The sequence below is a fragment of the Pygoscelis adeliae genome, unplaced genomic scaffold, assembly GCF_000699105.1.
Source record: "Pygoscelis adeliae isolate BGI_AS28 unplaced genomic scaffold, ASM69910v1 Scaffold501, whole genome shotgun sequence".
Lineage (NCBI taxonomy): Eukaryota > Metazoa > Chordata > Aves > Sphenisciformes > Spheniscidae > Pygoscelis > Pygoscelis adeliae.
In genome coordinates this window covers 466,113-480,408 of record NW_008824048.1, presented here as the reverse complement: position 1 = coordinate 480,408, position 14,296 = coordinate 466,113, and the positions used below count along the sequence as shown (strand labels likewise).

The following is a 14,296-nucleotide window of genomic DNA, read 5'->3' as shown; positions in this document are numbered from 1 at the left end:
CTGGATAATAGAATACATTTTTTAGATTGGAGAAGGAAACTGTAGCCTTTCAAAGTTAAGAACGCCCATTTAAAATGTGTGTAGCTGCACTACTAGTCTTTGCTTGTTCTGCCAAGCCCCCTCCAGGTGCCTCCCCCCACCCTGCCCATGGCCCAGGACCCCATGTCATCCCCCTAGGACTGTCAGCCCCTGCTCTAGAGACCCCGCAGCAGGGCTGGTCTCTAGCTCCCCACAGCCCTGCCCTGCCTGGCCATGGGCCCCCTGAGCCAGACCCACCCATGGGCCCATGTCCCATCCCCATCCTTGTGGACATTGGCTGGGGCAGTGGGACAGGCTCGGGATGGCCAGGCCTGTTTGCAGGAATGAGTTCATTCTGGTCCCCCATATACGTACTAAGCATCAAACACTTGTAGACTTTCTTCAGCAGTGAGGTACAGATTTGCTGTTAGAGACCAGTCTTAAGCCAAAGTTGCCTTCCTGCTAGAGGTGTTGTTTTTTTTGTTGGTTTGGTTTTGTTTTCCATTGAGAAGCCATGCCCTTCTGTACCTGAGAGAGAGGAGGAAAAAATAAATCAGTTTTTGCTTACAGGTTTGGTGCAAAATCCATTTCTGCCTTTAGGATGTCTTTTTCTTGCCTGTGTTCACGTAATACCCCTGTTGATAAGATTTTATTATATATTAAATAAAAGCTATCATTTTTGAGTGTGTAAGTACGTTCTCTGTGCTCTTTACTAACCTGCTTTTTTCCTCCATTATTGTTTCTAGATTAACCGGAGAGGAATGCCTCCCAAAGGGGGTGGAGAGATATTGTTTGCTTGCCCAGTGAGAAAGGTCTTGCAGCCCATTCAGTTCACAGACCCTGGCAAAATCAAGCGCATCAGGGGAACTGCGTATCCTTTTTTTTTTCTGCTTTTAAACAAGTCTCCCAACTTGAAGTCACAGAAGTGCACCCATGTTGCTGAGCATGTATCCAGATAACACAGGGTGACATTACACAGAGGGATCACACAACTAGATTTCAGGACCGTGTCTCAAAATGGCTGTGTTCAGAACATTGATGTTCAAAAAGCATCCATAGGCAAGTAAATAAATTTAAAACTGAACAGCAGTATTTAAAATCTTTTCAATAACAAGAAAAAGTTAAAATACCTTCCATCACGTAATGTAGCAGCACTAAAAGGAATTTTACCTTGTGTGTAAATCCAGCAGTAACGAATGTAGTTTTGTTATGCATTGACTAGGTGGCATCTTGGCTGTTAATGAGTCTAGCAGAATGTTGGATGGGAGCTTAAATTTTAGTTCAGTTTACACCTCACTGCACACGTGAACTGAGCTTTTTGTTATGTTATGAGAATAAATCTGTTAGCTCTTCACCTTCAGTAGTACCTTTGGAGATGGAAGTAGAGGAGGTTTTTCTTCAACACAAAGATAAGGGCACAAAATATTTTTGTGGCGTACTCACTTTTGCAAACAGAACTGCACATCTAGTCAATGTTTTGTTTGGGGGTGGGGGTGTTCTTTATTTTTCTCTTGTGTTTTTTATATGGTATCTGTCATGAATTTGCTGTCACCGTAGGAAGAAGGCAGAAATCCTTTACAGGCAAGGTATATAAAGGTTGTATTTCATGAGCTCCTGCTCCCTCTTGAGCATTGGCCAACTTTTAGTTTAATTTGCGATTATGAGACTCCCAAATATGATCTGGCTTTGATTTTTAAGCAGGAAGGGGGGCAGGTTTCTTGCCAGAGGTGCAGACTTGGAGCCTGCTCATCCTTTCACTTTATGGCATACCATCATAATTGTGTGTGAGAACAGCACGCCTTGACCTCCGTTTCCAACTGTGGCATTTGCATGAGTGCAGCATTGCCAAGTGAGACCAATTTCACTGGGTGCATGTGTTGTAGAATAACAAAGGAGGCAGCTTAGTGTGCTTTTGGTGGTGTTTGTCATGGTCTTTCCGTGAAGAAAGTAATTTCCTTATGCCCCGTCCACCTCTGTAGTAAGTAGTTCAGTCCTCTGTGTGAAGGAGGAAGCAATGATCATGGCTTTAGTGCCATCTTTCTAAATTGACATTAATACACAGTGCCATCCACTTTGACTGGATTTGGTCAATGTATGTGAACTGCAGGTTTTTGAACTTCCACTTTCCTTTAGGTTTTCCTGGGCTTTTTCTCAGGGATAAAGGTTTGCCTTTAGTAAGCCCGGTGAGAGGCAGTCTCATTTTAGTTTGGCCATTAAGTGTCCTTCAAGCCAATAGAAAACAAAACATCTGGAAGGATAAGTGCTTAGGTCTTATATATGTGCATTTTTGTCCCTCCAAGATTCAGCTGAGCAATTCTGCTTCCTCACAGATGGGGAGCTTACGTTGCAGCTTGTGTTGACCTTTTATAGTCATCCAAAATACTGAGTGCCCCAACTGTGCAGAACGATCAGTTTTCTGATTATTATTTACTGATTTTGCCCTTAAAGATCTTAAAGCTTTTGGTTTACCCTACTCCCCAAGAGCATGCAGTAGAAATCTGTAGAAAAGGAAACTCCCTTCTGCAAACTAGGAGATTTGAGAGTGTGTTTCTCTGCATTGCTATGTGCATGTAGGTGCAGATGGGTGGTTAAGTGTGCAGAGCATGAGTCTGCGTTATGGTTGGGATGGAATTTGGAGCACAATGTGCTTTGTAAATTTGAAGATCTGTCAGGAATATCACTGAAGCGGCACCTGAGTAAAAGGGCACAAAGGCAATTCATCTCTTGTGTACTGTGAGGAGGTGGGTTGGGGTGAGCAGGAAAGTGGTAATTTCTTCTTCCCTGGAACCGTTACCTTCAAATGTTGAGTCACTAGAGAACCAGTGAACTTGATAGCCTTACAGCACTGCAAAATAGTTAGAGAGCAAAGATTTTTTTTTTAGCCTTTTAAAATTAATTTTTTCTTTCATTAGTACATTTGTCTTTAATTTCATCTGCCTGATTTCTCCCTGATAGAAATAGAAAGACAGGATTTCTTGCAGCTAATTCAGAGAAACTTCACCCGTCACGGTCTTTTAATAGTATATGAGGAGCAGAGCACGCAGGGCTTCCTCCATCATAAGAAAGCACAGGATGACAGAACAGCAATTTCAAATTATCGAAGGGCATTTTGAAGATAGATGTTTACCTAGTCATAATAAGCTGTTCTTATGCACGTGTTCTGTGTACCTCACTTCAACATATATCAGCGAAAAGACTGTATAAAGCACTTATGCACATGTGCTTCTCTAAGTACAGGAAAATGGACCAGCACTCATGAATGGATATATATGACAAAACCACATTTTTCTGAAATAATGTATTAGGACCTCTTGGCCACTTTTTTTGGTCTCTGGTTTAAATTTCTTTTGTGACCACAGTGAATTCCTTAGCTTGGAAATGTAGATACTCTGTCAGAGTGTCACCACAGATGGCAAACAGAATGGTGGAATCTGCAAGGAGCATCCTGAATAAATTTCTCCCAGACATTTATATCTACACGGATCACATGAAGGGGGTCAGCTCTGGAAAGTGAGTATCCAGGATTCACAGGGAACAGAAATGTAATTCTGCATTTGTTCATCTGCTGGGGTATTCTGATCTGTAATTTCATTGTGTTTTAGACCGTGATCTTCCATTTTGCTGACTTGAAATAAATATTCCTCACAGGGAAAAAACGGAATGATTCACTAGAGAAGTTTGTTTTACTCATGGTATAGGGATAGAAGTTGTGTATTTCCTTAAACAAGGAATGTAATACACTGTTACTGCCACTAAAGGCAACTGAGGTCTCTTCAGTTTTAAACCTGTTGCTTTGAAGTGAGATTAAGATCAGAGGTGCCATGGTATGTTGTGAAAACTAACATTCAAACTTGACTATACACCTTCTGATGGAAATGGTAGTATTAAGGATGGGACCAAACTGTTTTAGAAAGTGTTAGAGCTGTATGGGTTGTCTTCTGCTTTACCATTACATAAATAGCTGAAAGAGCGTCCATTCACTAGCGAGGACTGGAAAATCGAGACATTACTTTACTGTACTTACACAGATTTTGTTTGCCAGCAGAACACAGAAGTGATGGATGTGATTCAGACAATTTCACTGATATCTGTCAGCTTTGTTGTCCTCTAGTCACTTTTCATTGAGGTTGAAGGAGTTCTGAATAACTAATCTGTTAGTCTTCTGTCTGTATGCTCAAATCCAAGCATGCACATTTTCTTTCACTGTTTCTACTTTTTGAAATATTACCTTAAAGAAAACTTGTTGGGTTTGCAAGTTTACAAATCTAAAAATTGTTGACTCACTTTTAAGTATTTTTCCTCTTTTCCAATCCTTCATCATATTTAATATCCTAGGTTAGTAAGTCTTGTGGCTCCGGACTGTTAACAGTGATCAGAATTGCAAAAACTTTTCTGGGAGCTGTGAGTTTTTGGGTTCTCATTTTGTTTTTTATATCTCTATAACGTGGAAAAGCCAAATGAATTGGGTCAGCAGCATCACATTTACTACTTGCATGGGTAGCCCATGTGGAGGGATAAATAATAGTATGGGAAGATGAACTGAGTCCCTCTCTGCCTTGCTGGTGCATGTGGCTTTCTGATGCTGCGGTGCTGTCACATTCAGCATAAGTATGGCGCCAGTACGATTGCAGTGTACCTGATACTAACATTGTGCCACTTTGGCAAAGCCTTTTTTATTACTTGGTTCCCAGTGCTTGTGTGTGTCTTGGCAGGACAAGGAAGCAAGGCAATATGCCTCGTCATTTCCAGTGCTGCCTCTGGTGATGAGTAAGACCAGCAAGGACTAGTTCAGCCCATCTGTACCCAGCCCAAACCAAGTCCTGATTTTAGAATATAAAGTGTTGAACTTCAGCCCTTCCACAGTGCCAAAAGCTTCAGGGAATACATTATCTGAGCATCTTCTGGCCCATGTAATGTCTCTCTAAGCAGAAACTTCCCGGTTCTGTTTTGAGCATTTGCAGCAAAAAGTTTGTGCAGATGCTTCCTAATGCTGTCTGCACATACATGAGGCACTGGATGATTTTAATTTTTATTTAGGCAGATTGCCACATGCTACTGAACACTAACAAAATCTGCCAGTGGGTATAGTTATTAAAGGATATTTGTCCAAAAAATAGCATCTTTGACACTGTTCTTGTCTGGCTGTCTAGATCTCTATCTCTGTTTCAGGGGAAAGAAAGGAAGAGAGAAACATCTTTAACATACCTTCTGTGTTGCTCAGCAAGTGCAGGCAGTTAAATGTGGGTGGGAACCACTGATATCTTTTCATTCCTGCCCTATTGAAATGCCTCTGGAGGAACTGTTGTTTTTCTGGCACTGGGAGAGTTTGTGTGTATTGGTGTTTGATTTTGTGGTTTGTTGATGTTGGTGACATTCCTTACAGTTTTGGGTCAGTGTGACTATTTTAATTAAAAAGTTTGGGTGGTGGAGGCAGCAGGAGTCCAAAACTGTGGGAAGTTGTTAACCTGAGTTTGAATGGCTAGCTACTGGTGCTTTTCCAGAGCCTATAAGAGGATCTTGTGAGTTTTTTTCCCTTCCTTACAACTTTCTGATTTCTCAGCAAGCTGTACTCAGCCATCTGTGACTTTCTCGTAGCAAAAATGTTTCTTAACTCTCACAGTAGCATTTTGTAGGATCCTAAGCTCTGAGGAAAATAGGGGGGTTTTGTTTCTTTCTTCAAATCATATGTTCAGAACTCTTAAACAGTTGTAATGATTTGGATGGTATTGAACTGAAAGTGAAAAGAAGCGATTTGAAATACAAGTAATGTGGATCAAACTTTCTTTTTATTCTCCTGCTTGGTGCCATGGCTATGGCTTCCAGGGCAAGAGCTTGATCTTAGAAAGTTAGTTTTGGTTTTTTCTAAAGAAAGTTAGTTTTGGTTTTGAATGTCACAGAGAATAAACTCCAGATACCTTTGAAATGTTCATCAAATATGAATTAAATAAATGTGAAAGATACTATTTTTTTTAATAGAGGGGGATATTTCTGAGGTTTGGAATTTTTTTTTTTTCCTTTTTTCGTTTTTAAAGAGTTTGTGCCAGGAATAGCCATCACGGTGTGTTTGGGGCAAGTGGTACTGGGTTTAACTCTTAAATACTGTTGTTAATGTTTTTTCCAGGGTGAATCAAATGTATAGAACAGGAAATCTGTCAGCAAGTCCAGATTCCCAGTGTTGTCGTATGAGAGGGCTGTTTGTGACTTGAGGAGGAGGTTGGCTGGAAGTAGTTCTTGGCTCATTACTTGGTTTCTGTCCTTAAATCAAATGCACTTTTTCCCTTTCTTTCAGATCGCCAGGTTTTGGCATGTGCCTTACTGCAGAAACGATCAATGGCACTATTCTCAGTGCTGAGCTAGCCTCAAACCCTCAGGGCCAGGGAGCAGCTGTGCTTCCCGAGGAACTTGGCCAGAATTGTGCTAAGCTGTTGCTTGAGGAGGTCTACAGGGTAAGTGGCCAATACATTTTGCGTGTATAGCTGTAGGGGAAGAAGGTAATGACATACTGGTAAAGGAAGAGGTGGTTTGGGGGCACCCTCAGACAGGCTCAGATACAAACAGATAAATGATCTGATGCTGCCACTATCTTCATCCAGGTAAGGAGTGGTTTTGAAGGGTTCCATTGACAGTGTAATGACTCACTGGGCCATGTTATTTCCCATGTCCAGGAGATGTGACTATGAATCATAGTAGTGGCAAATTTTTCTTTTGTTGGTTTCTGTCTGCAACAGAGTTCAGTTGGCTTCCCATGGGCTCTTACTTTTTTAATAAAAAGTTGGAGGGGTAATAGAGTCAATGCTTTTAAACTAGTGGTTGGAATGGGGCATTATGAGTGGGAGAACATATGAGGAAGAAGGGGGGGGGAGCAGCTAGCCTCAATGGTGGCTGCTTTATGGTGATGATGACAAAGTCAAATGTGCTGAGATCTGTTGGTTGTGTGAAGAATTGGCTGACTGGTTTGTTGGAAAGGGAGCTAGGACAGTGTTTGCATAGGAATCTTAAGAGCATCACAGTCTTTTGCAGAGTATTTTTTTTTTATTAAAATGTTTTTCATTTGTGGTGAGACTTTTAGTGGATGACCAGCTTTCAGTCTTACAAATGATTTGGCAATTAGCATCATAGTGAGTTTCTGATTTAATAAAGAACCTACCTGCTTTTGTTGTGTATCTCCACCAAGGTTAAAAAAAGTAGCTGGTAATATTGACAAAAGACATTTGGCCTTTAGGAGGCAGTCATCTACATATTGTACTCACTGTTTTAAAAAAAGTAATTGCTCTGAACTGGAATAACCTGATAGGACTTTGCAAAGTATTAAAATTGCCGTTAATAAAATTCTGCATTAGGTAATGCAGGTATCAATTATAAAAATATCCCTTAACCTCATAAGTCACATCCATGCCTGTAGTTCAGATTGTTCATCTGTGCCCATGTTATCATTTTCTTTCTCTGCTGCAAACCCTTCATCTGTCTTGAATTACCAATTTGCCCACTTGTTCCAGTCTTCCATTAATATTTTGTCTTTGTTTATTAGGTGTATGCACCATGTTGCTAGAGGACTTTCCCTTTCTAGCCCGGGGTTCTTATCTCATAGAAACACCACAAACAAATATTCTTCCTGGGTACAGTCCAGACCCCTTGAATTTGAAAGTCCAGCATGCATGGAGAATGCAGTCACAACTAGTGACTGAAACATCTGTCTGTTTCTACAATTATGTAGTGACAGGTAGCTATTTTTATTTGAGGGGTGAATTGTAAAATCTTTCAGCTTCCATCCCCGCACCCCCCCACCCCCCCAAAAAAAACCCCAACCTAAAATTTGGTAGGTTTGTTTCTTTGTGTAAACCTCTTGGAAAACATATTCAGGTAGTCAGATGATTGAAGGCATCAAAAATCCAATTTCCACATACTTTTATCAGCAGCAATAGGTATTTTTTTCCTTTGAAAACCATCCAGCACTTGACAGATTGAAACTAGTTAGGGAATTTGTCCAGATATTACACTCTCTTCAGAGTCAGATGTCAGAGAACTTCTGAAATGAAGAGGGCTGGAAAGGCCTGAACCAGGTAATTTTCTGCATTAGTGTACTGCAGCCATTTGAATGTGATGAGTTAAATTCTGCAAAGCACCAGGATAGTAAGGATCTTGGGACAACAGAAAAAAAGCGTTTGAGGAGGAAACAGGGTCAGGCAAGTCTTTGAATGATAAAGTGGTAGGCCATGAGGTTTCAATGTCTTTGAAGATCAGATTCTGAATGAATTAGGTTGTTAGCTGTGGCCTGCTACGGTTCTGCTCTTTTATGTGTGGACTGCTTCAGTCCAAGAGTGACTGACAAGTGCTGAGCAGTGTACGGACTGCTTGTGGTCCTCCAGTGCGGCAGCTCACGGTGGAAAAGTTCTTGTTAATTAGCATTTTTGGCTATTGTGCTGCTTATCCACTGGAGTGCTCAGTCCTTATTCAGCATTTACAAATTCCCTGCTCCCTCTGTCATGGCAATATGGTGGGTTTTGTTCTGTAGTTTTCAGAATGCACACTTGAATTTATGTATGACACACATGCTCACACAGCGCTAGCCAGGAATTTGGGAAGATGGGCTTTCTCATTGATTTTTTTTTTTTTTTTGAGCTTAGGTCAGTTTGATCTAGTGTTGACCCCAGAGAGGATAGAAAAACATGTTGCAAAGCATGCAATGTTTGTTTAGTTTGAAGATACTTTTTTTTTTAAGTTTCTTTGCCTAGATAAGATGTCTAGTGAAACAGTAAAAATTTAGGAAAGCTGTGCATGGAGCAAGAATAGGTTGCTCTGAACAGGCACTCTTAAGTCTCACTCTCTTTACACCAGCTACTTGCTGAATACAGGGCGCAAGGGAGAATTTGTCTCCCTGTGTTTAGATCCTCTCTTTATGAGATTGTTTCTCCATCTGTGTGTTTGCCTGTAGGTACCGTACTGCAGGAGCGAGGGAGGGTTGACCAGAAAAGGGCATCCTGGGAGCATTTGAGATAATTCTCTGTAGAAGGGTTTTAGCTGATGGGGTCACCCACAAATCTGCTGGAGTTCATTACTGTTTAAAGGGGCCCAGGGACACCTCTTAAAGTGCTTGCTTAATGCTTGCTGTTATGCGAACTTTAGCACCTAGGAAATCTCAGAATTTGAGTCTTGCTATGTGAAGTGCTAAATGGTTCCTTTTACTGAGCCTTCAGAAAGAAATGAAAGAGGTCATATGATTCTTGGAATCAGTGGAGCGTTTTTTATGTACATTTGTTGATGCAAAGATGTCAGAGCGAATTGACTAATAGTAAGTGGCACAGTGGTAATTACACTGGCCCTGAAAGAGGGAGCATGGAGTGACTGGCTAGCATTGTCTTTACAAATCCACACGGAGTTCTTACCTAAGCTTAATTGTAGAAGGCCAATAAGGACTTTCCTCGTCTTTGAAAGGCGTTGGTTATGGGAGCTTTATGTAGCAGGTGATTGGCAGAATGGAGAGGCCTTGGAAGAACTGGAAAAGGATTGAATGTTTATATTCCTTGTGATCATGAAAAATAGGGGAGGATGCAATACCTGTTTAAGGCTGCGTTCTTTCATGAAGAAAGGTCAAGATGTTAGGGGGGCTTGGAGGGGCAGGAGGAGTAAGGCTGTTTGTGTTATTTAACTAGAGCTAAAATGAGTGAAGCATTTCCCCTGAAGGCTTAATTTTCAAGATGGCCTTACTTCAGTGTGACAAGGCTCTGCTCCATTCTTCTGGGGAAGAAAAAAAAACAACAAACCAACCAACCCTCTGCACTTCACATAACAAATTATTGAGGCATGCAAGTATGTACCGTACGGGTAAAGGAGGAAACTGTGTGTATGCCAAAATATAACCAAGGCTAAATCAAAGCTGGGGTCAAGCTCAGAAGAATAACCCTCTTCAAAACACTGTTGTCCAATACCCAGAGTTGCGATATTTGTGTGTGCATGTCAGCTGTGGTATTTGTATAACAACATTTCAAAATGGATGGGATTTTAAGTGATCTGTGTCTCTAATTGTCACATCCAGCTGGATCTGGCTCTGTTGTCAATGGAAACAATAACGGAGAAACTGCCATAAACTTAATCAATATGGACTAGAAGCTGCATCCTAGGTTGGTAACAAGTGCCAGCTATTTTGGAACAAATGTCAGTACTTTGGCTCTGACTTTGCCCATCCCATTTCTCTTGGGAGGGTTGTTTTTGATTTTGGACTCTTGAGTAAGTGGCAGGTGGGTTGAGAGAAAAAAGTTGGGAGCGGCATGTCCTTCGTTTGGCACAAGTTACTGTTCTGTCATCATTAGATTACAAGCAAATCACTTAATTTCCCTGTCTGGCAACTGCCCATGTGGGAGTGGGCATAACAGTGCATTGCTAATGCACAACAACAGTGGGGACGGCTGACTCACTGCAGCAAGAGAGCTTATGTAAGCAGCTAGGACATGATGGATGCATCCTGTTTTGCTATATTGTTTAGGACATGGTTGTCTCCATGCTGATTGAAGCTTTTGTATAAATTTGGTCATAAAAATAGATGTTTTATAATGTTTTCAGCTTTAGAAAAGCAAAAACAAGCTCAAAAAAATGTAAAGTTTTCATCCAAGTGATAAAGAGCATTTTGAATTATTAACCAAACTACAAATACAGAAAGTCCTGTGTCAGGAATACTTCTTAAACTCTCACCTGCTTCTTGTACATGTTTCAGATTGGCAAATACAGCTGGTGAGAGCTGTGGCTCTAGATGGCACCAGCAAATTCTGCAGGTACGCTGTTCGCTCAAGATAAAGCACAATTTTTATCAGTCCCATAGAGGGCATTAGGTTGAGTGCCTGAACTTCACTTTGGTATGGCAGGTTCATGCAGTTAAACGGGCAAGGGCTGCTGTAAGAGCATGTTGCTAGGAGTTAGGTCATGATAGTGAATGTAATGAAGATGTTTCCTTTGTTGTGGTGTATCATGTGCTGCAAGAAGTGCAGGAGGCTTTTTTCAGAATGGAGCTGAGACTTGTCACACTGAAGCAAGGCCATCTTGAAAATTAAACCTTCAGTAACTGTCCTTGGAAAGGTCCTCCTTTCTGCCCTCTCACTGAGTAAATGTGCTGAGGTTGTCACATCATTGTGTTTTCTTAGTCTGTGTAGTCCAAAATTTATTTTGCCCGTCCCTTGCCTTTTTGGATGGTGTTAGCTCTTAAAATGAGGGCAGGTTACTCCTTGCCCACAAAGGTGACTGTCAGTTTACCTCATTAGAGAATTTGTTTTTAAAAGGATGAATTTTTAGTTCTGGTCTCTCCAGAGACCCTATTCAGAGGGCTTAGCATTAGGCCTGATCCAGCGGGAAACTGTTCACAGATTTCATGTGGCTGTGGATCAGGATGAATGAACAGTCTGAAATAATGTTATGCCAGATATTTTTTCTATTTTCAATGCGTTTGCATAGTAATAGTTGGTAAATTCTCTCTACAGCAGTCTTGACTGAAAGGATCCCTTTTAATTTACATTCAAGCTTTGTAAACAAAGGAAGCTTTCCAATTCTAATTCACGTATGCATCATGGTTAACAACTTCCACATGCAAAACAATTTACCATGCATGTATGACTTACTACAGTCAAATATATACAAGAGTATGTGTAGTTCTACATAATTTTATGCATGGCTTTTTCACATAGCAATAAAAAAAAAATCTTCCCATTTTAAATATAGGGGAAAAATGTTTTGCAAATGTAAAACCACAGAAGTTAGCAGCAAGGGCTTAGGTGGATGTGTGTGAAACAACTTCTAACTTGCTGTTTTGCACCTGCTAATGCTGAACTACTTGTCCGAATGTAACTTTATAGTTATGATAAAGTGCTGCAATTCATGGTATCTTCAAATGCACATGAAGTATAATTAATATCTATTTTCAACTTAATGCAAAGAAATTCTTCAGTGCTTACATTCTGTGATGTTAGAAGAGAACAGGTTGGGAGAGGTGGGAGGGATCTTTAATGTGACCTTGTTACTGCTGTTTTGTTTTAGTTCTGTCCCTTTCCCAGCCTACCATGTGAAATTAATTTGTCATTGTTACAAAATCTAGATTTTTATCTTTTTGGCCCTTGAAAATTGGGAGCGGTAATTCAGCCTTTTAAGTGTATCTTTCTCCTTCATTATTCTCCTCCCATCCCAATTTCTGGTTTGTACAGAGATTAATTATTAAAACATTTTGGTTTGCAGGGAGGCTGTGTAGATTCAACAAATCAGAGCCTTGCTCTTCTCCTCATGACCCTTGGACAACGAGATGTTTCCAAAGTCCTGTTAGGACCTCTGTCTCCATACACGTAAGTTGTTTTGTTCAGTTTAATTACCCAGTCTTGTTTAATTCACTAGTTTTATTGCACAGCTGTTTTTTGTATATGGAAGACTTTGCCTGTGGCTATGAATAGAACAACTTGTACCTGTCTTCAAATGAGACAGGTGGTGTAAGTTACCTGGTGTTTATTTCTACATGTTAGAAGATGATTCCCTTACTGTTCTATATTATTGCTGGTTCTGAGAATTGCAGAGATGCGGTTTATTGTTGGTTCTTAGTCTTGGATTGTATGTGTACATCAGTTTGCTTTTTGTTGCCTAGCGTACACTACTGTGTTTTCCTAGGGATCTCTCTGTAGCTGTGGCATTAAATGGCACGTTTCAAATAGCTAGCCAAACGCTAAAGCTGTGATTGTCCATAGGAAACAGCGTAAGAGTTTAATTCATGGAGCTATGTGCAACCCCAAAGCTTTAGCCCTATCGGGCAGCAGACTTCTATCTAGTGCTTCAGTCTCGATTTTCATTAAAGCTTTGTCTGCAGCTGGTAGTGGTTCAGAGGATAGAAAAAGACTAAATTTCTTACATCACTAGTTGCAACACACAGGTTAGGGGAAGGGCATCCAGTATCAAAAATCTCATTTACTCTATCAGACTGACAATTGACTGACTAGATCACAGTTATTCGTAGAGACTGAGCAGTTTTCATTTAATCAAATGGAGGGAGGCTTGTTTATCTGACAATGGCATCAAATAATAAGACTATGAACTGTCCTTTTTCGGTTATCATGGTACCGGTGCTGTATACGTGAAAGGTACAGTACTGTGATAACTGAAGAATGGTGGTGCCATCACATGAGAGCTAGAAATTGTCTAACTGCTATTCTCAACCCTTGTTATCTTGGAAACAACATTCATCAGATTTTGAGGGGAAGACAGGGAAGCCTCCCATTGCGCAGGGGTAAAATAATCCCCTGTAAAGTAAGTATACATGTGAAAGGCTTATGAAGAGTAGGTATCGGTGCTTGAAGTGCACAGTTAAACATGTGAAACAAACCAATCGCTTGTCATTGTCCAGTCTTTTTTGTGTTGTTTTTTTTTGATGCTTTGAAAATCACACAAGCACACTAGTTTATTTTGTAAGCAGGCTGATTTAAAATAGGTGGGTTGTCACTTCTTCCAAGCTAGGAGCACGTGGCAGGGATGAAGGTGAGGAGCAGACATCCTGAAGCAGCATGTGTCACATGAGATCATAAAATCTGTGATTCTCTGAGAATTTGTGACTCATCAGTCCTATGAGGACCTATTCAGAAATCGCGCAGCTCTGTCTGCAGCACCCCTGTGCCCTCACTTAAGGCAGCTCATAAAGGGCTGGGAAATCTGTCTCCCAAGCAACTTATCGGATGCACAGGCTTTTGAAGTAAATTGCAGTAGTCACGTTCCACTTCATTGTCCCTTCTTTTCTCTCTTGGGGCTGTGACACCTCTGCATTTAACACTTTCACCCTACAGAATCCAAAGTTATTTATAAGCCGTGTTATGCTAGATTGGCTTCCCTGTCTAGCACAATGTAGCGTGAATGTGACAGTTCAGCTGGCAGATGAGAGCGCTGTGCGGGGACATAGTGCTTTGGAATACGTCCATCAGAATGAGGAAACATCTCCCATATTTGTGTATTTCCACGACATACATCCTTTGCCCCTGCTAATGGCATGATGGCAGGCAACACCATGGGCAGGGCTGTCCTGAGTGGCACTGGGGACACCAGTCCCAAAAAGAGCACTTGGCCTGTGGCCATCTGGATTACCTCCTCTCATCTTATGCTCCAGATTTCACAGAAGCAAGCACCTCTCTGTCAAGCTGAGCCTAAAATCAAATGCAGGGTGCTGGCTGTGTCGCCACGTCGCAGAGATCAGTCTTGCAGGACAGGCTAGTCTGCATGCAGGTGAATTGGCATGAGCCGCGGGTATGTCAAGGAGAGCAACAGGAAAGAC

The 14,296-nt window shown here is 41.1% G+C and overlaps 1 protein-coding gene across 1 annotated transcript in view; it reads left to right on the top strand.

Annotated features, from left to right (window-relative positions):
- The window catches only part of RCL1 (RNA terminal phosphate cyclase-like 1), a 31,040-nt gene that overhangs the window by 13,382 nt on the left and 3,362 nt on the right, over positions 1-14,296 (top strand). The window contains exons 6-9 of the mRNA XM_009333559.1: positions 765-889; positions 3,403-3,528; positions 6,308-6,464; positions 12,232-12,335. Of these exons, the coding sequence (XP_009331834.1) occupies positions 765-889; positions 3,403-3,528; positions 6,308-6,464; positions 12,232-12,335 (512 nt within the window). The remainder of the gene's footprint in view (positions 1-764; positions 890-3,402; positions 3,529-6,307; positions 6,465-12,231; positions 12,336-14,296) is intronic.